Source organism: Dama dama, chromosome 10, assembly GCF_033118175.1.
Source record: "Dama dama isolate Ldn47 chromosome 10, ASM3311817v1, whole genome shotgun sequence".
Classification (NCBI taxonomy): Eukaryota; Metazoa; Chordata; class Mammalia; order Artiodactyla; family Cervidae; genus Dama; species Dama dama.
In genome coordinates this window covers 11,574,998-11,596,643 of record NC_083690.1, presented here as the reverse complement: position 1 = coordinate 11,596,643, position 21,646 = coordinate 11,574,998, and the positions used below count along the sequence as shown (strand labels likewise).

Genomic DNA, 21,646 nt, shown 5'->3' with positions numbered 1-21,646 from the left:
GTGGAGCCAAGGAAAGCGGAGGCAGACAGCCCGTAGCGTGGCATGCGGGTCGGCAGCCCAGCTGCTGGCATCGGGAGCTTTCTGCCTGCTGCGTTCCTGGGGGGCCAGCCTGTGCTTCTGTGTCCACAGTCCAGGGTGGCTGCTCTCGGGTCCCAGGTGCAAGCTGGGCTGGAGGAGAGGATCCATAGCTTGGACGCCTACGTGAGAAGGTTCCAGCGCCTGGTGGGTAGAGTGCACTTGGGGTATCACTGGAGAAGGGAGGGAGTGTGGGGCTGGACGGGGTCACTGCTCTGCTCTGTTTGGGGCCCCCTCTGAGGACACGAGGGGTGCGGGTGGGCCCAGGCCCTCACGCTGATCCGGCCTCCGTTCCCCCCCACCCAGGTGCAGCCAGCGGGTGCCCTGGACGGTCTCGCCAGCCCGCTTCTGCGGCTGTGCCAGGTGGGGCTGGGGGCCGTGCGGGACAGCGGCCGGGCAGTGGCCGCGCTGTGGGGCCTGAGCCCGGCCGGGCGGGCGCTCACCCACCAAATGCCACTCTCCCTGGAGAGGCTGCAGGCGGGGCTGGAGCAGCTGCGGAAGGAGCTAGAACGTGAGTGCAGGGGCGGTGGGGGGCTGGTGTGTGTGACCATGCCCCCGATCCACGCCTGACCCCTCACACTTGGCCTGGGGCACTGGTTCAAGCAGGAAGGCCACCGGATTCCCAGTGGGCCTGCACCCCAACTTCCTTGAGAGCCCTCTGCCTTATTTCTCATGGACCTACACCCTTCAGACTCGGGGAGCCGTGTCCATTTTTTAAAGAAGAATTCTATTGATTTAGTGCTGTTTTTGGCTGTGCTGGATCTTTGTTGCGGGGCAGGCTTTTCTCTAGTTGCAGTGAGCGGGGCGGGGGGCTGCTCTCTAGCTGCGGTGCGCGGGCTTCTCGTGGTGGAGCACGGGCTCTGGGGTGAGGGGTCTTCAGTGCTGGCAGCACATGGACTCTATTTGCGGCTCCCGGGCTCAGTAGTTGTGGTGCACGGGCTTCGTTGCCCCTCGGTGTGTGAGATCTTCCCGGACTGAGGACCGAACCCGCGTCTCCTGCACTGCAGGCGGATTCTTCACCACTGAGCCACTGGGGAAGCCAGCTGTGTCCATTCTTGTATGTCTCCAAGCTCATATCCCTCATGCTCACCGCCTTATTTTTTCTGGGACCTCTACCCGAGTTTCTTCAGTCTCAGAATTCTTCTGGGCGTACAGCTTTATTTCTGCAAAGCCCGCTGCTATAGATTCCAGGGCCTCTTTCTGGCTCTGTGATAAGCACCAGAGAGGCCATGCTGGTCATGACGGCTGCTGTCCCTAGCTCCCTCCTGGCGACACCGGGACCCTCCAGCCCTTCTCAGGGTCTGGGAGCACCAGGGCTGAGAGCTGGCCCAGTGGGGGAGCCCAGGACCCCGCCCAGCACCAGGGCGACCATCCCGGGACTGGCTGGTGCTCGGGCCAGACTGGCCGTTCAGCGTCCTCTCACCCCTGCTGTGCGTCTAGTCAGAATCCCAGGGCCACCCTGGCCTGGATGACTCACTAGGACTCGGCTCTCAGCTTGGAGTTGCACCTGCAGCCTTAGAGCCAAGATACAGAGCCAGGCCACGGAGGGACAGGCGTAGAGGAGGCTCCAGGGAGACCACCCCCCGCCCCGCCACGAGCTCCCAGACTCGTCCCCCAGTGGGGGCGCACAGGATGCCCTCAGCGCCCCCAGCTTCAGATTGTGATAGCACATGTCAGACATAACTGCCCAAGGGAGCACGTTAGAGGCCCCGCACCCAGCCTTCTCACTGCTGGGCGGTCAGGTGGGAGCCCCTGCCTGGCACAGACCGACATCCCAGACTTGCAGAAGGAAAAGGGGTGTTGTCTCTGCACCCCAGGCCCAGGGAGGCCCTCTCATCAGGTCTGGGAATGGTAGGACTCCCCCAGAATCCAGCCAGGGACCGCCCTGGTGAACAGGCCTTGCAGACGGGCAGTCTCGAGCCTGCCGGGTTGACATCCACAGTTTCCAGTGCGGCCACCTCATTCCAGGTTGCAGGCTCTATTTCCTTGCTGGGGGCCCGGGTCGTCTGGGAGAGGCGGGCTGGTTTCCCCGCACGGGCCTGGGAGGCAGCCAGCAGCGTTGCACCTGCCGCCAGGCCCAAGAGGTGGCTGACGGTGGGCAGTGGCTGCCTTTGCAGGGCCCCTGGCCACGCTGAAGGACGCCTACCTGGAGGTGACGGTGCAGCCCCTGGACGACGTGTGGCGGGAGCGGGCGGAGGCGGCCCTGCGGCAGCTACAGGCCTGGGTGTCCGGGACGCCGGGCACCTGGGGGTCCGGGCCCCTCGGGGCAGCACTGGAGGCCACAGGGGGTGCCCTGGAGCTGGTGAGGTGGGGCGCGGGGGCGGGAGGCGGCCTCATGGTCGGGGATGGCCCTGACCGCTCTCGCGGCCCCCACCCCGTCCAGGCCGCCCACCAGATGCTGTCTTGGGCTGACGCTGCGCTCTCACGGGCACTGAGGCGGCTCTGCAGACCCCTGTTGGACATGTACAGCTTCTCGGCCAGGTGATTCGCCCCTTCCGAGGCCCTGCCCCACGCCAGGCACACCCTCCACCTCACCCGCTCCCCTGCCAGCCCTGCCATGGAGGCATTTTCATCCCCATTTTACAGATCAGGAAACTGAGGTCTGTTCTTCTCTCTGCAGATATTTTACAAGCACTCTCTCCGAGCAGGTGGGGTTTTAGACGCTGCAGACGCAGTGGTGAGTGGGACAGGTTCTGGCCCTCCCCTGGCTGCCTGGGGAGACAGTGACGAGGTTATCTGCCCCTCGGGGGCGGCAAGCCTTCCTGTAAACGGCCTGAGAGTGATGTGTACAGTGTACAGATTTTGTAGCTAGGTGGCCCCTGATATAGCCTTGGTCTTTTGTTTCTGTTAAGAATTCTTTGAACATGTCAAGGCCATTCTTAGCTTGTAGGCTGTCCAAAAACAGGACAGAGCCTGGATTTGGCCACGGACCATAGTCTACCCACCTTTGGGTGGTATGCGTGCTAAGTTGCCTCAGTCATGTACGACTCTTTGTGGCCCACCAGGCTCCTCGGTCCATGGAATTTCCAGACAAGAATACTGGAGTGGGTTGCCATTCCCTTCTCCAGGGGATCTTCCTGACCCTGGGATCGAACCCATGTCTCTCATGTCTCCTGCATTGCAGGCAAGTTCTTTACCATTAGTGCTGCCTGGGAAGCCCCTGAGCTAGTGTGTTATCTAAATGTCACAGGGGAAAAAAAAAAGGACATGGGGCATTGTATTTTTTTTAAACATCAACCTTTTAATGAATTAATTTGGCCATGTGACACAGCATGCAGGATCCGAGTTTCCTAACCAGTGATGGAACCCGTGCCCCCTGCAGTGGAAGTACAGAGTCTTAACCACTGGACTGCAAGGGAAGACGCCGATGGGGGCATTTTAAAGAGTGAGGCCATGGTTGGCTTCAGTGAGAAGGCAGCATTTGAGCCTTGAACGGCTTGAAGGGCGAGGAAGTGAGCCGGGTGTGGTCATGGAAAGAGAGTTCCAGGAGGAGGGCAAAGCTGATGCAAAGGCCTGGGGGTGGGAACTCACCTGCTGCTGGAGGAATATGAAGGACGCCAAGGAGGGGAGCTGGAGTGGAAGGTGGAGGAGTCAGGGAGATAACGGGGTTCTGGAATACACAGGAGGTTTTGAGCTGAGGAAGGACATGCTCTACCTTTCATTTAATAAGATCCCTCTGGCCCCATGTTGAGAATAAAGACTGGGGTCAGGAAGCGGGGGATACAAGTGGGGAGCCCAGTTGAGAATGGTCCAGGCAAGATGGGAAGGTGGCTGCACCATGCAATGGCAGCCATAGCGTTGTGTGAGGCAGTCAGACTCTGAACAAGCCTGTAGGACTGGCCGACAGATTGGATCTAGGTGATGAAAGAGAAGAGCCGGGGATGACTCCAAGGGTTTTGGCTTTGATGACTGAAAGGGTGGAGGGTTCATCTGTGGTTAAGTAAGGGGGGGTGACTGGGGTACGGGGTTCGGCTTAGAGATTTTTTAGTTGCCTATGGCTGCTGTAGCAAATTACCACAAGTTCAGTGGGTTAATGCAACACAGATGTATTATCGTGTGATTCCAGAGGTCAGAATTTCAAAATGAATTTCAGGTTCTTTCCTTCCCTTTTCCAGCTTCTACTGGCCACCTTTCCTTGGCTCGTGGCCCCTCCTCCATCTTTAAAGCCAGCAGTGTAGCATCTTCTCCCCTTTTACCTTGGTCCTTATATCTTTCCTCTGATCCTCCTGCCTCTTACAAGGTCCACTGTGATTCCACTGTTTAACCTGTCTCAGAATATTTAGTGTGGTCACACCTACAAAGTCCCTTTGGCCACCTAAGGTGATGTAGCCTTTCAGCGGCTTGGGCATCTTTGGGGCTGTTGTTCCGCTTGCTGTGCTGGGAGTGGGTGATATGGCGCTCCTTTCTGGCCTGTTGAGTTTGCGTTGCTCTCCGGACACCCCACCAAGGCCAGCTGACTTTCTGAGGCCTGGGCCATCAAGCACTTTGGGAAGGGTCAGGAGGCCTTCGTGCCAGGGTCTCCCAGCTCCTCTGTGCTCCCTCCAGGGACTGCTCGGTGGTGGTGACGCTGCCAATGCTGCCGGCAGGGGACGAGCCCCTGGACGTGGCCTGTGTGACCAGCCACCTGGTGGAAGAGCTGTTGCTGCAGCCGCTCCGAGCACTCTACAGGACCAGCATGCTGGCTGAGTACTACCGGCTCAAACGCGGCCTGCTGGGGGCCCCCTCTGGATGTAAGTCCTGCGCCCCTCCTCTCTGGGAGCCCCTCTGCCCTTTGGGATGCAGTGGCGTGACCTGGCAGGGACTGATGGGCAGTGGGACCGTCCCTTGCTAGTATAGGGACGCCCTAGCATCATGGTGCTGGGCCCATCTACTCCCAGGCTGAGTGTCGAGGCTACTGGGCTTCCCAGGACCACACAGGACTAGGGCTGGGCTGCGGGTCCAAGGCATTTGTCCAGAAAGTCAAAGCCTGAGCCTGAAGCCCAGCATGGAGGCATGGCGAGTGGCTGAGGACCGGGCCAGCTCTCTCCAGGGGGGGACTCTGCAGGGAAAACATAAAACAGACCTCCAGTTGCAGCCGGAAGGCCACTAATCAAGTCCAGACTGTCAGGCGAGACTTGGAGCCAGAGGCAGGGCCCAGAGCAGACACAGCTCCGGGGGCTGGGACCGCCTGGGAGTTTGCATTCTCTCCTCCGAGTGTACATTGGCGAGCCGTCTTACCTCTCCGCCACCCGGAGGGGCAACATGGCTCACTTGGGAGGTAACGGGCGTGTGCCTTTGGCACCGCGGAGGGTCTCAAGTCGGTGGGCAGGGCTTGGCAAGGAGTGGTGTGTAGCCTAGGGGGTCTTGTGATCGCACCGATGAGGACAGGTGGGAATACGGGCTGGTGGGAGCCGCCAGAGTCAGGGGTACTTGTCTGGCAGGCATCAGGGCAACCAGAAGCAGCCTGGTCCCCGGGTTCCATGTGTGTGACCTGGGGTCGGCCTGTGACCTTCAGCTCTGACACCTGATGGAGGGACCCTCCTCGTGAGGCCATCATGGGCTGGCCCGGGTGTGTGTTCAACAGACGGGGCTTCTCTTATCTGCTCCCTACCCAAGCCTCTGCTCCTCTGCTGGCCCGGTGGGTCAGAACTGCCCTCTCTCGGGCCACCTTCTGCTCGCTGTGAAGAGGGCAGGGCTGGCCCAAGTGGCCCCTCCTTCCTGTGGGACGGAGCCTTTGTGCTTTTTTTTTTTTTTAAATAGTGAGCGTGTCTCTTTGCCGTAGCTTCAGTGAGGTTACAATCCACCTGCTACTCAGGTCTTTTTTGAACTGTGGGTACAATTCAACAACTTCTAACCTGCCGTCAAGGGTGACAAGAAATGAGAGACAAATGGGAAAATACCATTTGTATTCATCTTTATAAATAAAATGATGTGGTTAGTTCAGTTTGGAGGCAAAGTTGTGGAACCTGGTGTAAATCCTTTTGTTGTTTTCTGAAGTATGGATGTCACTGATTTACAATATTGTGTTAATTTCTGCTATATAGCAAAGTAACTCAGTTATACATATACATATGCTTTTTAAAAATATTCCTTTTCACTTGTGGTTATTGATATTGAATATAGTTCCCTGTGCTACACATACATATTGAACATAGCTCCCTATGCTATGCATACATGCACTGTTGATCTATTCTACATATAACAGTTTGCATCTACTAATCCCAGCCCCCCACTCAACCCTTCCCCCAACCCCGTCCCCTCCCCCTTGGCAACAGCAAACCTGTTCTGTGTGTCCCTGAATCTGTTTTGTAGACAGGTTCATTTGTGCCACATTTTAGATCCCACATGCAAGTGACATCATGCGGCGTTTGACTTTTCCTTTGATGTTGGAGCGTAGCTGATTGACAGTGTTGTGTTGGTTTCAGGTGGCCAGCAAAGTGACTCAGTCACACACACACGTGTATCTCGTTTAGCCTCAAAGTCGTGTCCGACTGTTGCGACCCCATGGACGGCAGCCTGCCAGGCTCCTCTGTCCATGGGGTTTGCCAAGCAAGAATACTGGCGTGGGCTGCCATTTCCTTTCCCAGGAGCTCCTCCTGACCCAGGGATCAACCCTGCATCTCCTGCATTGGCAGGCGGATTCTTTACCAGGGAGCCATCCAGGAAGCCCATTCGTATGTCTCACTCATTTTCAAATTCTTTTCCCATTTAGGTGGTTACATAATATTGAGCAGAGTTCCCCGTGCTGTATAGTAGGTCCTTGTAGGCTATCCATTTTAAATATAGTAGTATGTATTGGGTTGGCCAAAAAGTTCATTCTGTAACATCTTACAGATAAACCCAAATCATCCTTTTGGCCAGCCCAATACATGTCAATCCCGAACTCTCTTAACTATCCCTCCCCGACCCGTCCCCTCTGGTGTCCATAAGTTCATTCTCTAAGTCCGTGAGTCTGTTTCTGTTCTGTAAATAAGTTCATTTGTATCACTTTTAAGATTCTACATATAAGATATATCTGTCTTTCTCTACCTGACCTCACTCAGTATGACCCTCTCTAGGCCCATCCATGTTGCTGCAAATGGCATTATTTCATTCTTTTCAATGGCTAATATTCCACTGGATACATGGACCCCGTCTTCTTTATTCGTTCATCTGTAGATAGACATTTAGGTTGTTTTCATGTCTCAGCTCTTGTGAATAGTGCTGCTACGAACACAGGGGTGCATGTATCTTTTTGCATTGGAGTTTTGTCTGGATATATGCCCAGGAAGGGGATTGCTGGACCATATGGTAATTCTATTTTTACTTTTCTGAGGAACCTCCACACTGTTTTCCACAGTGGCTGCACCAACTTACATCCCCACCAACAGTGTAGGAGGGTTTCCTTTTCTCCATGTCCTCTCCAGCATTTACTGGCAGTTTTTCATGACAGCCATTCTGACCGGTGTGAGATGGTATTTCACTGTAGTTTTGATTTGCATTTCTTGAATTATTAATGATGTTGAGCATCTTTTCACGTGCCTGGTGGCTATTTTTTCTTTAGAGACATGTTTATTTAGGTCTTCTGTGCACTTTTCTGTTGGGTTTGGTGTTTTTTTTATATTGAGTTGTGTGAGCTGTTTTATATTTTGGAAATTAAGCCCTGGTTGGTCACATAGTTTGCAAACACTTTCTCCCATCCTATAGGTTGTCTTTTCATTTTGTTTAAGATTTCCTTGGCTGTGTAAAAGCTTGTAAGTTTGATTAGGTCCCATTTGTTTCTGAGTATTTCTGTCACCTTGGGAGGCTGCAGGTTGTCCATTTAAAGTCTTTGATTCAGTGGCCGGTGTGCACCCATCAATATGGTCAACTACAGAACCTTCCTCACCCCAAAAAGACACCCTGCATCCCTTAGCTCTCTGTCCCCATCCCTCAACTACACCCCAGTCCACTTTCTGTCTCTGGGGATTTGCCTGTTACAAAATTTGTATGAAAGGAATCATGTAACACGTGCCCAGGCTTCTCAGTCGGAGTTTCCAAGGGTCCTCTGTATTAAAACGTGCATCACCTCTCGGTTCCTTCTTGTTGCCGACTTGGCTGTACACCGTTCACCTCGGGGCGTCCCTCGAGCTCAAGTTGTCTTGAAGCTGGGGTTCCTGGAGACAGACCCTGCTCCCCAGGTGGGCTGCCCCTGAGGACACCAGCCAAGGAGCAGGCCCTGGATACCCTGGGCTGCCTTGTGGGCTCAGGGCCCCCCCACTGCAGCCGGCGCAGCGGGCCCCACTCACCCTGCCTCTGCTTCCTCTCCCCAGACCACGCCGTGGTGGCTGGGGCCAGGTACGTGGTGACCTTTGACGGCCGGGTGTGGGGCATTGGTGACCACTGTGGCAGCCTGCTGCTGGCCCAGGACTTTGCTCACGACACCTTCTCACTGACGCTAAACCGGGCGGGCTCGGGGCTCACCTCGCTGACCGTGGGGCTGGACCACACCATCCTTGCCCTGTACCCCAGCCTGAAGGTGAGCCTGCGCGAGCGGGGTGGGAAGGTCGCCCGGACACTTCTCCTGCCATGTCCACACGTGTGCCCTGTGGAGCCTGTCCTAGCCCCTGTCTGGCCCACAGACCTACAGACTGTACAGCAACTCCCTGCCCGGGGAGAGCTGTCTGGACGGGGACCTGCCTCCCGCCAAGACTGGGAAGGACGACCCGAGGATTGAACTGACCAGTGAGGACGGCGTCTCCATCACCTGTGATGTCCGTGCCGGCCTCTGCGGCCTGACTCTCAGCGTCTGGCAGCATGGTGGGTCTGGGCCCCCGCTGGCAGCCTCCACGTCGGTGCAGTCAGCTTCCGGGGCCGAAATGGACAGATCCCAGCAGGCAGTTACTCTGTGTCTTTGGGAGGAGGAGGGTGGGAGGCCCAGGGATGCTCCTGGGCCTCTGCTGGTCCTTGGGGTTTACAACCTGAGCGGATATCAGAACAGCCCAGAACTGGAAGAGGCTCAAAGCCCATCTCTGCCAGCTTTGATCACGTTCAGTGCTGGGACAGCCCCTACCTCAGGGAGCATGAGCATGCTAGGTCACTTTAGTCATGTCCGACTCTGCGACCCTACGGACTGTAGCCCGCCAGGCTCCTCTGTCCATGCGATTCTCCAGGCAAGAATACTGGAGTGGGTTGCCATGCCTTCCTCCAGGGGGGATCTTCCTGACCCAGGGATCGAACCAGGGGGTGTACAGCTCTGGACACAACCGGCTGGTTGACTGCTGCCCTGTTTTAGGAGCTATGATGCATGGTCAGCTCCTTCCCCTTTGATCCCCCCACTGTTGTCCCCTGGGACAGGTGACCCACTTTAACTTACTCACCCCCATGTCCCCAGCCATGAGCAGCGGCGCCAGGATTTGAGCCCAGGGCTCTGACCCGCCACTCGGGAGAGAGGGCCAGTGGACAGGGAAGGTCCCGGGAGGGGAAAAAATGCTTCCCTCACAGTCCTTATTCTCCTCTCCCTCTGGAGAGAAGGTTCAGAGCCAGGGCTGGTGTTCAGGGAGGTCAGCCTTGGAGGACACAGGGTCTGGCCATGCCCCCGACCCTGGCCAGCGGGCTCTCACGGCCCGTCCTGCCTTTCCCTGCCCCACAGGCCTGTCCGCCGGCCTTCTGGGCACCAATGACAACGAGGCCAGCAATGAGATAATGCTTCCGGATGGCACGCTGGCCAGCAGCCTGGAGGAGTTCGCCCAGGCCTGGCAGGTGAGCTGCGGGCCAGCCCGCCCACCCTTCCACGGACCTGGGCGTCATCACTAGGATGCCGTGGCTGGGGGTAGAGAGGGAACTATCCGTGTCGATTGGCCATGCACCTGAGCAGCGCGGGGACCTCATCTCTGGGGCTCCAGAGGTTCTCCATCCTAGGCTGATGGGGTGGTGGTCCCCCGCTTCGGCTGGGGAACTCAGTGGAGCCGCCCAGGAGACAGAGGTCCAGGCAGGAGGCCTGAGTCTTGGGTTCATGCCCCCAGCTGGCTGGTGACTGCAGAGCCGTGGAGAAGACTCGGCCGGTGTGCCTGGAACAGAGCCCCACCTGCCAGGCCTTCTTCCACGACCCCCACTCCAGCCTGGCGAGCTGCTTCGGAGTGGTAAGTGTGCGGCCACAGAGGCCACGCAGCGGGTAGACCGCGGGACAGAGGAGGCCCTCACCCTGATCTAGCCTATGCCCCTCCTCTGTGCTACTCCCCAGGGCGTGGTGGGCAGGGACACTGACTCTGGGGGCTGGATTTCAGGTGGACCCAACACCCTTCCTCAGCCTGTGCATCCGGGACACCTGTGGCACCCAGGAGCACCAGCCTGCTTGCACCCTGGCCGCCGTCTACATCCACCTGTGTGCCAGGGGCTTCGTGCCCGTGGACCCGCCTCCACAATGCGGTGAGTGGACGCGCCAGCAAGCACTCTGACCCCCTGCTTCCATCCCGAAGGGAAAACCCATTCCTTTCTCTTCGCTTCCGCCAAGAGGACACACACTCAGTTGTTGTACAGTGAGCTAAGAGGCAAAGCAAAGTTATGTGCAAAGGAGCACTTAAAAATTTTTTTTTTGATTTGGCTGGGCCAGGTCTTTGTTGTGGCATGTGGGATCTAGCTCTCTGACCAGGGAAGTCCCAGGAGTTATCAAGAAAGTTACTAAGAAAGAGAAAAGGAGGCCCCAAACTCCCCCACACTTCACTCCAGGTCTAGCGAGCCTGGTGACCTCTGATGTAGGAGACGAGAGTTTGGGGAGGTCAGGCAGTTGCTGACAGTTAGAGCCACAGGCCTGCCCTTAGAGGATGTGACAAGGTCTGGGAACCCTTGGCACACCAAAGTCATGTCTGATTCCCACGGCTCATGTCCCACTACCCAGACACGGATGTCGGCGACTGCAACAAACAATGGCAGTGGATCCCTGATAATGGAGCAAGTGTTCATGTCACTCGTAAAAGAACAGCTAGGCAGGCTTTACTGGGGGGCTGTAGACGTACGGACCATTGCGGTAGGGGCAGAAAGATTGGGCTCATCCCTTAACAAGGAGAAGTGGGCATTTAGAGTCCAGGAGCAGGGGGGAGAGGGGGTCAGTGGATGGAAGATTACTAAAAGGAAAGATGAGGGGTCGGGGAGATTCTGGCTAAGCTGACCTAACAGAATTGTTGCTGAAGGCAGGCTAGGGAGATCAGACATCACCCGGTTGCAGAGGTCAAGGTGATCAGCTCTGGAGGATCCTGATAAAGGTACTGACCTGCTAAAACTGGACGATGAAGACGTGACCGTGGAAGCCCAAAAGTCAGGAGCTAGTTGAGAAGAGTTCTAAGGAGCCTGAGTAGAGTCTGGTCAAGGAGAAAGTCCTTCTCAAAGACTTTTGGATGCTAGAATTAAAGATTACTAAGATAAGCACAAAAATTTAGGAAATTTAAGACAACGCATTATTGAACCAGGTGATTTTTCCAGAAACTAATGCCTGGGGCCGGCAATTTGTTATGTAAGTGAACATTGATAGGTGTCAATATTCTATAACATTTTATAACATTTAGGTAACAAAAACGTATTAATTCGTCTCTGGTCAGTAAGTTGTTAATAGCAAAAGAGAAAACTAACTGGAAAATATGAGAGGAGGAAGATGCAGTGAGAATTTTAGAATGAGAAAGTTCTCAGATCCAAGAAGCACAGTGAGACTGCCCTGGCAGTCCAGTGGTTAAGACTCCGAGCTTCCAATGCAGGGCATGTGGATTTGATCCCTGGTCAGGGGACTAAGACCCCACATGCTGTGTGGTGCGCCCACCCCCCCCACAAAAAAGCACGGTGTGCCCCAAACACGATAAACAAACCTCTGCCATGACGCATCAGAATGGAGCTGTGGAAAACCCAAGCAGAGGTCCTCAAAGCCACCAAAACGAATGGAAAAGAGATAATTTTTCAAGGAACAAATAACCATTCTCTTACCAGCAATGACAGAAGATGGTGGAATAAGTCTTTACAGCATTAAGAGAAAATAATTGTCAACTTATATTCTATACCCAGTTCAGGTGATATTTAAAATGGAACACTTCCAGCACTGAACTCCCTGAAAATGTCATTTGTGAATTGTCCATTAGTGCTAAGAGACACGGCCGTGCACATTCATTCACATGCTGTTTGTGGCTACTTTTGTGCCATGATGCGGAATATTTGTGACCAAGACTCTCCAGCCACCAAGCCTAAAATATTTACTGTCTGGCTCTTTACAGAAAATGTTGGCTGACCCCTGGTGCAAACCAAGGAAAGCAGAAGGAAATTAATGAATTAGGAAGAAATGAACAATAGAATGATTCAAGAGAGAAAAAAAGAGAGACCCACAAATAGTACTAGGAACAAGGAGTCAAAACTACAGGTTTCAAAAGGTGACTTTGCTGATAAAATTTAAAACAAAGTATTTACCAGGAAATACAATCTGCCCAAACTGATTGGAGTAGGAATATTAAAAATCTAAAAGCATCTCATAGCTGTTAAATTCACTGCATCTGTAGGCTGACATGTACCTCTGAAAGACAACAGGTACGGTTTAGTGAAGAGTTGTTAGACATGACAGCAAAAGCCTGATTCATAAACGAGAAAAAAAAAAAATCAATAAATCGGACTTCATCAAAATTGTTTGTTCTTCCATTCTTTTGACAGGAAACAGCAAAGCCCTGGGAGAAAATACTTGCAAACCACATCCCTGACAAAGGACCCATATCTAGAATACATAACTCTCAAAATTTAACCGTGGATGAAACTAGAGCCTGTTATGCAGAGTGAAGTCAGAGAAAGACAATATCAGATATTAACGCATACATATGGGATCTAGGGAAAAGGGCTTGATGAAGCTATTTGTAGGGCAGGAATAGAGACACAGACATAGAGAACAGACTTGCGGACACAGCAGAGGAAGGACAAATCTAGAGTCGCGTTTGTATACACACTTCCATGTGTAAACAGCTAGCTGGGGGAAGCTGCCGGGTAGCACCAGGAGCTCAGCTCAGGGCTCTGTGATGACCCGGAGGGGTGGGTTGGGGGCGTGGAGTGGGGCTCAAGAGGAAGAGGACATATGTGTACTTACAGCTGATTTACGTTGCATGGCAGAAACCAACCCAGCACTGTAAAGCAATTATCCTCCCGTTTAAAAGTTTCTATTGAAATATGGTTGATTTACAATGCTGTGTTGGTTTCAGGTGTATAGCAGAGTGGTTCAGTCTGTGTGTGTGTGTATCTGTATATATTACTCTTTTTAGGTTCTTTTCCATTATAGTTTATGACATGATATTGAATTTAGTTCCCTGTGCTATACACAGGGCCTTGTTATATTTATATATAGTAGCATGGATCTACTAATCCCAAACTTCTCTAATTTATCCCTCCCCTGCTTTCCCCTTTAATAACTGTTTCTTTTCTAAAAAAAAAAAAAAAAACTAAAAACAAATTTAAGTCAAAGTACAGTCTATACAGAAAATGGACAAGACACATGGAAACATTTCACCCCCGATGGCAAATAAGCACCTGAAAAGATAGTCAGCAGTACCAGCCAGTAGGAAAATGAGATTAACACTTTACACGCCTATTACAACAGTTAAAATGAAAAACAGTGACAGTACCAAATGCTGGCAAGAATGTGAAGAAACTTGTTCTCATATATTGCTGGTGGGCAGGGAAAATGGTACAGTCACTGGAGAAAAAGCTAAACATACACTTATGACGTGATCCAGCAAATGCATTCCTGGATATTATCCCAGAGAAATGAAAACAAGTGTTTACACAGAAACCTGTGTAGGATTATTCATAGCACTATTATTCAGTTCAGTTCACTCAGTCGTGTCTGACTCTTTGTGACCCCAAGACCTGCAGCATGCCAGGCTTCCCTGTCCATCACCAACAACTCCCAGAGCTTGCTCAAACCCATGTCCATCAAGTCAGTGATGCCATCCAACCATCTCATCCTCTGTTGTCCCCTTCTCCTCCTGCCTTCAATCTTTACCAGCATCAGGGTCTTTTCCAGTGAGTCAGTTCTTCGCATCAGGTGGCCAAAGGACTAGAGTTTCAGCTTCAGCATCAGTCCTTCCAATGAATGCTCAGGACTGATTTCCTTTAGGATGGACTGGTTTGATTTCCCTGCTGTCCAAGGGACTCTCAAGAGTCTTCTCCAACACCACAGTTCTAAAGCATCAATTCTTTGGTGCTCAGCTTTCTTTATAGTCCAACTCTCACATCCATACATGACTACTACAAAAACCATAGCTTTGACTAGATGGACCTTTGTTGGCAAAGTAATGTCTGCTTTTTAATATGCTGTCTAGGTTGGTCATAGTTTGTCTTCCAAGGAGCAAGCATCTTTTAATTTCATGGCTGCGGTCACCATCTGCAGTGATTTTGGAGCCCAGAAAAATAAAGTGTGTCACTGTTTCCTTTGTTTCCCCACCTATTTGACATGAAGTGATGCCATAACCATGGACCAGATGCCATGATCTTGTTTTTGAATGTTGAGTTTCAAGCCAGCTTTTTCACCCTTCTCTTTCACTTTCATCAAGAGGCTCTTTAGTTCTTCTTTGCTTTCTGCCATAAGGGTGATGTCATCTGCATATCTGAGGTTATTGATATTTCTCCTGGCAATATTGATTTCAAATTGTGCTTCATCCAGCCTGGCATTTCACACGATGTACTCTGCATATAAGTTAAATAAGCAGGGTGACAATACATAGCCTTGACATACTCCTTTCCCAATTTGGAACCAGTCTGTTGTTCCATGTCCGGTTCTAACTGTTGCTTCTTGACCTGCATACAGACTTCTCAAGAGACAGGTAAGGTGGTCTGGTATGCCCATCTCTTGAAGAATTTTCCACAGTTTGTTGTGATCCACACAGTCAAAGGCTTTTTGTCACAATGAAGCAGAAGTAGATGTTTTTCTGGTATTCTCTTGCTTTTTTGATGATCCAATGAAATGTTGGCAATTTGATCTCTGGTTCCTCTGCCTTTTCGAAATCCAGCTTGAACATCTGGAAGTTCATGGGTTCACATACGGTTGAAGCCTGGTTTGGAGAATCTTGAGCAACTTGTAACCACCAAAATAACCTACGGTCAGTACATAGTTAAACAAATTCTGGTACATCTATACTCTGGAATACCACTCAGCAATAGAAGGGAACAAACTACTGATACAGGCAACAACTTGGACAGATCTCCAAAGCATGAATGAAAAAAGACAAATTCAAGGATCATGCGCTGTATGATTCTATAACATTCTCAAAACTACAAATTATAAACAACAAATTAGTAGCTACTGGGAGGAGGAGTGGGTGTGACTATAATAGGGTAGAAAAAGGGAGATGCCTGTGGTGATGCAACAGCTCTAAAGTTTGATGGTGGTGGTTACATGAATCCACAACTGTGGCAAAATGTCACAGAATTATACACAATGTCAGTGCTTGGGTTTTGTTATGGTACTATAATTATGGAAGATGTAAACATTGGGGGGAGTGGGATAAAAGATACACAGGACATCTCTGTACTATCTTTGTGGTGTGTGCTGAGTTGCTTCAGTCGTCAGTCGTGTCCAGCTCTTTGTGACCCCATGGGCTGTAGCCTGCCAGGCTCCTCTGTCCATGGGATTCTCCAGGCAACAATACTAGAGAGGGCTGCCATGCCCTCCTCCAGGGGAGCTTCCTGACCCAGGGGTCAAATCTGCATTTTCAGCATTGGCAAGCAGGTTCTTTACCACTAGCACCACCTGAAAACCCAATACTATCTTTGAACTTCCTCCCAATCTATAATTATTTTAAAATAAAAAGATCTTAAATATAAAACACCAGGCCCAGATAGTTTTATAGGCAAGTTGTAATAATGTACCACAACTGTTCCAGAATATAAAAATGAGACCCTCCTCTTCCCAACTCTTTTTAATGAAATTAGTATTATCTGATGGAAGATGACAACTCAAGGGCAAGAGAGGAAAGTTAGAAGCCCAACTGCAAACTTGAATGTAGATGTTACTAATATGTTAGTGAGTGAAATTCAGAAATTTATTGAGACATAAGCTAAGAAAACATCATGACCAACTGGAAGTAATCTCTGGAACCCAAGGATGGTATTTAAGAACAGTGTACTAAAGTAGGCAACTTAGACTATTCAGGACAATCCTTCTGGTAGGATATCTAATAATGTTGGACAAGACAGAAAAAAATGGTGTTTGGAAATATTTTGATCAAAATCCAGGGGGAAGACAGGAGAGTGTCATCAGCAAGGCGACAGGCTAGAAATCTACAAATCCTTATTCCTCCGTGGAAACACTGAGTATAGAACAATAAGTGGACCAAAGTAGCTTTGTGAGAACCCTAGAACCCAGTTAAGCAGCAGCAACAATCAAGTGAGTGCCTGACTGAGAAAAAGTCTCACTCCAAACAGTAGGAAATTTCATGGCTTTTTTTTTGTTTGTTTGCTTGCCTTCCCCAGTACACTCTCGGAGAAGGCAGTCGGTTCCTGGCTCCTGCTTTGGGGTGGAAGGAAAGGAATGGAACTTGCTTGCAATGTGCTGACTTGTCTGGGACCTGCCGGGGGCTCCTGTCTCTGACTCAGTGATGATAAGAATGCTGGCATGGTTTGGATATCATGTGGGTGGTTGCTGAAAGCAGGGGTAGGTGCTGCTGCCAGAGACAGCTGCCAAGAGTCTGCAGGCCTGCAGGTGACTGGGGGCAAGATTATGGACAGACAGATACAACACTGTATCTAAATCCCTGAGAGGTGGGGGTGAGGCGGCTAGTCTGCTGGGAATGTGGAGTTAAAGCAGACACACACAGGCCCAGGGAAGATACACCCGCTAGAAAGTATTTGAACGAACCCTGAACTTTCATACCAGGCTGATTAGTGAAGGCCTTCCCCTGAACAGGGGCAGTCTGCAAAGAGCGGGAGAGGTGGGTGTCTTTTCAAATGCCCCGTTCCAACAAAAGATGACAAGACATACAAAAAAACAGGGAGACAGGGCCCGTTCAGAGAAACAGAGTAAATCTCCAGAAACTCGCAAGAAACTGATAGGTCTCAAAACAACTTCTTTAAATATGCTCAGTCAGCTGAAGGAGAAGAAAGATGGCAGACAACTAAGTGAAATCAGGAAAATAACATGAGCAAAATGAGACTGTCAACAAAGAAGTGGAAATTATAATAAAGAAATAAGTTCAGGAGCTGAAAAATGGAATAATTTGAGCTGTCTTCAAGAGACTCACTTTAGATCTAAAGATACACATAGGTTGAAAGTGAAAGGATGGGAAAAATGGTATTGCATACAAATAGTAACTGAGAGTCGGAGAAGGCAACGGCACCCCACTCCAGTACTCTTGCCTGGAAAATCCCATGGACGGAGGAGCCTGGTAGGCTGCGGTCCATGGGGTTGCTAACAGTCGGACATGACTGAGCAACTTCACTTTCACACATTGGAGAAGGAAATGGCAACCCACTCCAGTGTTCTTGCCTGGAGAATCCCAGGGATGGGGGAGCCTGGTGGGCTGCCGTCTATGGAGTCACACGGAGTCGGACACGACTGAAGTGACTTAGCAGCAGCAGTAACTGAGAGTACACTTCAGTAATGGATAGAACAACCAAAGAGAAGATTAATAAGGAAACAGAATTTGAGTAACACTGCAGATCAACCAGGCTTGACATATGTATATGTGTGTGTGTGTGTGTGTATATGTATATATTTATGTTCCATATATATTGAAGTTGTTGAAGTCTTGAAGTTGTTGCATGCTGGCAACTATTTACATAGCATTTACATTGTATTTAGGTATTCTAACTAACCTAGAGATGATTTAAACTATACAGGAGGATGTACATGCACTGTATGCAAATATTATATCATTTTATATAGGGACTTGAGCATCCACAGAGTTTGGTATCCATGGTGGGTCCTGGAACCCGTGGATACTGAGGGACAACGGCACTGACAAACAGAATTCAAGAGCACGTTAAAAGGATTATACATCATAACCAGGTGGGTTTATTCCTGCAGTGCAAGCATGGTTCAACATAGGAAAATCAATGCAATACATCGTATTAGCAGAATGACGGGGGGAAAAACACATGATCATCTCTAATATCATATAAAAGTAGATCAAATACGTAAATATTAGAACTAAAACTATAAAACCCTTACCAGGAAATATAGGGGGGACTCCCCTGGTGGTCCAGTGGTTAAGAATCTGCCTGCCACTACAGAGGACATGGGTTTGATCCCTGCTCCAAGAAGATCCCCCATGGCGTGTGCAGCTAAGCCCGTGTGCCGAGGATGCTCTGCAACAAGAAAAGCCAGTGCGATGAGAAGTCTGCACCACAACTAGAGAAAGCTCACGTGCAGCAATGAAGACCCAACACAACCAAAAATATAAATAAATCTTTAAAACGAGAATAAATAGACCAGCTGGACATCACCAAAATTAAAAACTCCTGTGTGCGAAATGACACAATCAACAGAGTATAAAGGCAACTTGTGGAGTGGGAGGAAATACTTGCAAATCATTATCTGATGGGGGTTAATATTCCAAATATACAAAGAATGTCTACAACTCAACAATAAAACCTGTTTAAAAATTGGTCAAAGGACTTGAATAGACATTCCTCCAAACCAGATATACAAATGACCAATAAGCACATGAGAAGATGCTCAGTATCACCCGTCATTAGGGGAAATGTGAATCAAAATCACAATGAGATATGAATTCACACCCATTAGGGTGGCTACTATCAAAAACTTAGAGAACAGTGTTAGCAAGGATGTGAAGAAATTGGAACTATTGTGCACTGTTGGTGGCAGTATAAAATGGTGCAACCAATATGGAAAACAGCATGACTGTTCCCCCCAAAAATTAAAAATTAAACTACCATATGATCCAGTCATTCCACTTCTGGATATAATGCCGCAAAAGAATTGAAAGCAGGGTCTCAAAGAGATGTTTGTATGACTATCAGAGCATCATTCTTCACAATAGCCATGAGTTTCAAGAACCCGAGTGTCCGTCAACAACTGAATGGATAAGCAAAACATGTGTATATGTGCAATGGAATGTTACTCAGTTTTAAAAAGGAAGGGAATTATGACACGATACAACATTGCTGAACTTTGAGGACATTGTGCTGAGTGAAATAGGCCCGTCACAAAGAGACCAATACTCTATGATTCCCCTGATATGAGGCACCTAAAGTTGGTGGCTCAGAGGTTAAAGCGTCTGCCTGCAGTGTGGGAGACCTGGGCTCGATCCCTGGGTCGGGAAGATCCCCTGGAGAAGGAAATGGCAACCCACTCAAGTATTCTTGCCTGGAGAATCCCATGGACGGAGGAGCCTGGTGGGCTACAGTCCACGGGGTCGCAAAGAGTCGGACATGACTGAGCTTCTTCATGTTCACTGTTGTCAAATTCATAGAGATAGAACATAGGATGGTGGTTGCCATGAGCTGGTCTAAGGAGATAATGGGAGTTATTTAGTGGGGACAGAGTTTCAATTTTGCAAGATGAAAAGGGTTCCTGAGGTGGGGGTTGATTGCACAACAAAGTGAAAGTAACTTAACACTACTGACCTGTTAAGATGGTCAACTTTTTTGTTATGCATATTTTGCCACAACTAAGAACTTTTGAATGAGAAACTTTTACTCAGCACCTACTTCATATGCTAGGCATGGTAATACAACTCTAAACACTATACTTACAACCACTGTAATTATTAAGAAAAAATAAATACACTTAAGGAGACAAAATTCTTAGAGCAAGAACCAGTACAGACAAGACAATAGACACAAACAGGAATTCAGAAGTGGGTTTTTCCAACACAGGCTGTACATTCTGGCAGGGAACTAGAAACTATTAAAAGTATACTATCATGTCTGAAAAAGAACCAAAGATAGAATATCAACAGATGACAGAACAGGCATTCAGTAAGCTTCTCTAATGCTCATACTTTCCTTTTAAACATTCTCTTAGCAAATGAGGGCTGGGAGGGACCTTCCTTAACCTGGTAACCTGAGGTATTTGGTACCCAGCCTTTAACATCATAGCTGATGGATAAACATCAGAAGCAGGTTGGCAAGGAGACAGACACTCTTTGTCTCTGCTTTTATTTCATATTGTATTGATGACCCCATCACACGGAGACCAGAAAAAGAAAGTAACAGAGATTAAAACTCACCTGCTAGAACTTCCCCGGTGGTCCAATGGCTAAGACTCTGCATTCCCAATGCAGGGGGGCCCGGATTCAATCCCTGGCCAGGAAACTAGATCCTGCATGCTGCAACTAAAGATCCCGTGTGCTGCAACCAAGATCACAGATCCAGTGTGCTGCAATTAAGACTCAGCACAGTCAAAACTAATAAATATTTTTTTAAAATTTTTACAAATTCACCTGCCGATGGTGCCTTGCCCAGAGAGGTGCAGAGGATCTGCCTGGGTCTATGACCCCTAAGTTGAAGAGGTCCCTGCTTCAGAGTGAACTGGAGATCCAAGGGGTACGGTTGTGGCTCCTTCTGAAAGTGCAGAGAAGTCATCCAGAGGTCACCGAGTGTTTCAGAAACATCTGCATATCCCTGCTACTCCCATGACCTGGATACCCTCTCTCCATCAGGATTCAGCTCCTGAACTCCCCCTTCACCAATCGACTAGATAGCTTAGTCGTGTCTGACTCTCTGCGACACCCTGAACTATAGCCCACCAGGCTCCCCTGTCCATGGGATTCTTCAGGCAAGAATACTGGAGGGGGTTCCCTTCTCCAGGAGATCTTCCTGACCCAGGGATTGAACCTGCATCTCCTGCATTGCAGGCAGATTCTTTCACCCCCTTACCCACCAACTTTGGGTACATCATCTGTACTCCCAAAGCATCAGGTGCCTGGGTCCAGTCCTCTCCCAGGCTGGGAACCATCTGCCCATTAAAAGGGAGAGATATCCTTTTAATGGGGGCCACTTGAGGCCTGACCCTGCTGGGCCTGCAGTGTGCCAAGGACTGTAACCGGAACCCCCAGCTTGATTCCAGGAAACAGGGAGTTCCCTGTCCTCTGGGTCCACAAAGCCTTATACTTCCCTCCTCTTTTCTCTGCAGTTTGAGATTCTGCCTGAGCCAGCACCAGGCTTGCCAAAGATCTCAGACTCCCTCTCTGTCTGCCACAATCTCATCTCATCCAGCAAGGTCAAGATTCTCGTATGGGGTAGAATGATGAACATGAAATACCAGGAAGTCAGAGAAGATCAGGACTGAGATGGATCCAGGAAAGAAGGGCTGTTAGTGATTTTGAAATACCTCTGGGGGCGATGGAGCCCACACTGGTCTGGATAATTCTCCATCTTCCTCAACACCTGCCCTGTGATCCAGCAGACAGCCTGGCCCACTGGATCCTGCTCTGGAGAGGGGATGCCACTTCAGAACTGTTCTTGCCTGTGCTATTTCTTCACTTGCCCGGCTGCTATTTCTGAAGCCTCTGCTATATGAGTCAGGCTGCCCTGGGTCTTCCTAGCTTGGGATCGGCTTCCCGTGAGGCATGAGGTTCTTTGAGGGGAACGGATGGTCCCAAATCCCTTAATCAAAGCCTGGTTGGGTGCTTCCCTCTTGGCATAGATCCTGATTCTA

The 21,646-nt window shown here is 50.1% G+C and overlaps 1 protein-coding gene and 1 long non-coding RNA gene across 3 annotated transcripts in view; one reads left to right on the top strand and one right to left on the bottom strand.

The window, feature by feature from the left end:
• Window positions 1–13,518, top strand: part of LOC133063958 (uncharacterized) — a 151,942-nt gene extending 138,424 nt beyond the window's left edge. Inside the window, exons 62-71 of the mRNA XM_061153893.1 lie at window positions 130–222; window positions 382–586; window positions 2,193–2,377; window positions 2,459–2,556; window positions 4,621–4,805; window positions 8,346–8,551; window positions 8,655–8,832; window positions 9,665–9,774; window positions 10,038–10,154; window positions 10,299–13,518. Coding sequence (XP_061009876.1) covers window positions 130–222; window positions 382–586; window positions 2,193–2,377; window positions 2,459–2,556; window positions 4,621–4,805; window positions 8,346–8,551; window positions 8,655–8,832; window positions 9,665–9,774; window positions 10,038–10,154; window positions 10,299–10,469 — 1,548 coding nt within the window. The 3' untranslated portion in view covers window positions 10,470–13,518. The remainder of the gene's footprint in view (window positions 1–129; window positions 223–381; window positions 587–2,192; window positions 2,378–2,458; window positions 2,557–4,620; window positions 4,806–8,345; window positions 8,552–8,654; window positions 8,833–9,664; window positions 9,775–10,037; window positions 10,155–10,298) is intronic.
• Window positions 13,519–13,541: 23 nt separating this feature from the next.
• The window catches only part of LOC133063449 (uncharacterized), a 29,922-nt gene continuing 21,817 nt past the window's right edge, over window positions 13,542–21,646 (bottom strand). The window contains exons 2-6 of one of the 2 annotated variants that reach the window (XR_009694406.1): window positions 20,430–20,550; window positions 20,217–20,337; window positions 19,338–19,493; window positions 18,194–18,330; window positions 13,542–15,120 (exon numbers count right to left, since the gene is read on the bottom strand). This is a non-coding gene — a long non-coding RNA (uncharacterized LOC133063449). The remainder of the gene's footprint in view (window positions 15,121–18,193; window positions 18,331–19,337; window positions 19,494–20,216; window positions 20,338–20,429; window positions 20,551–21,646) is intronic. The other variant, XR_009694407.1, reaches the window with a different exon arrangement.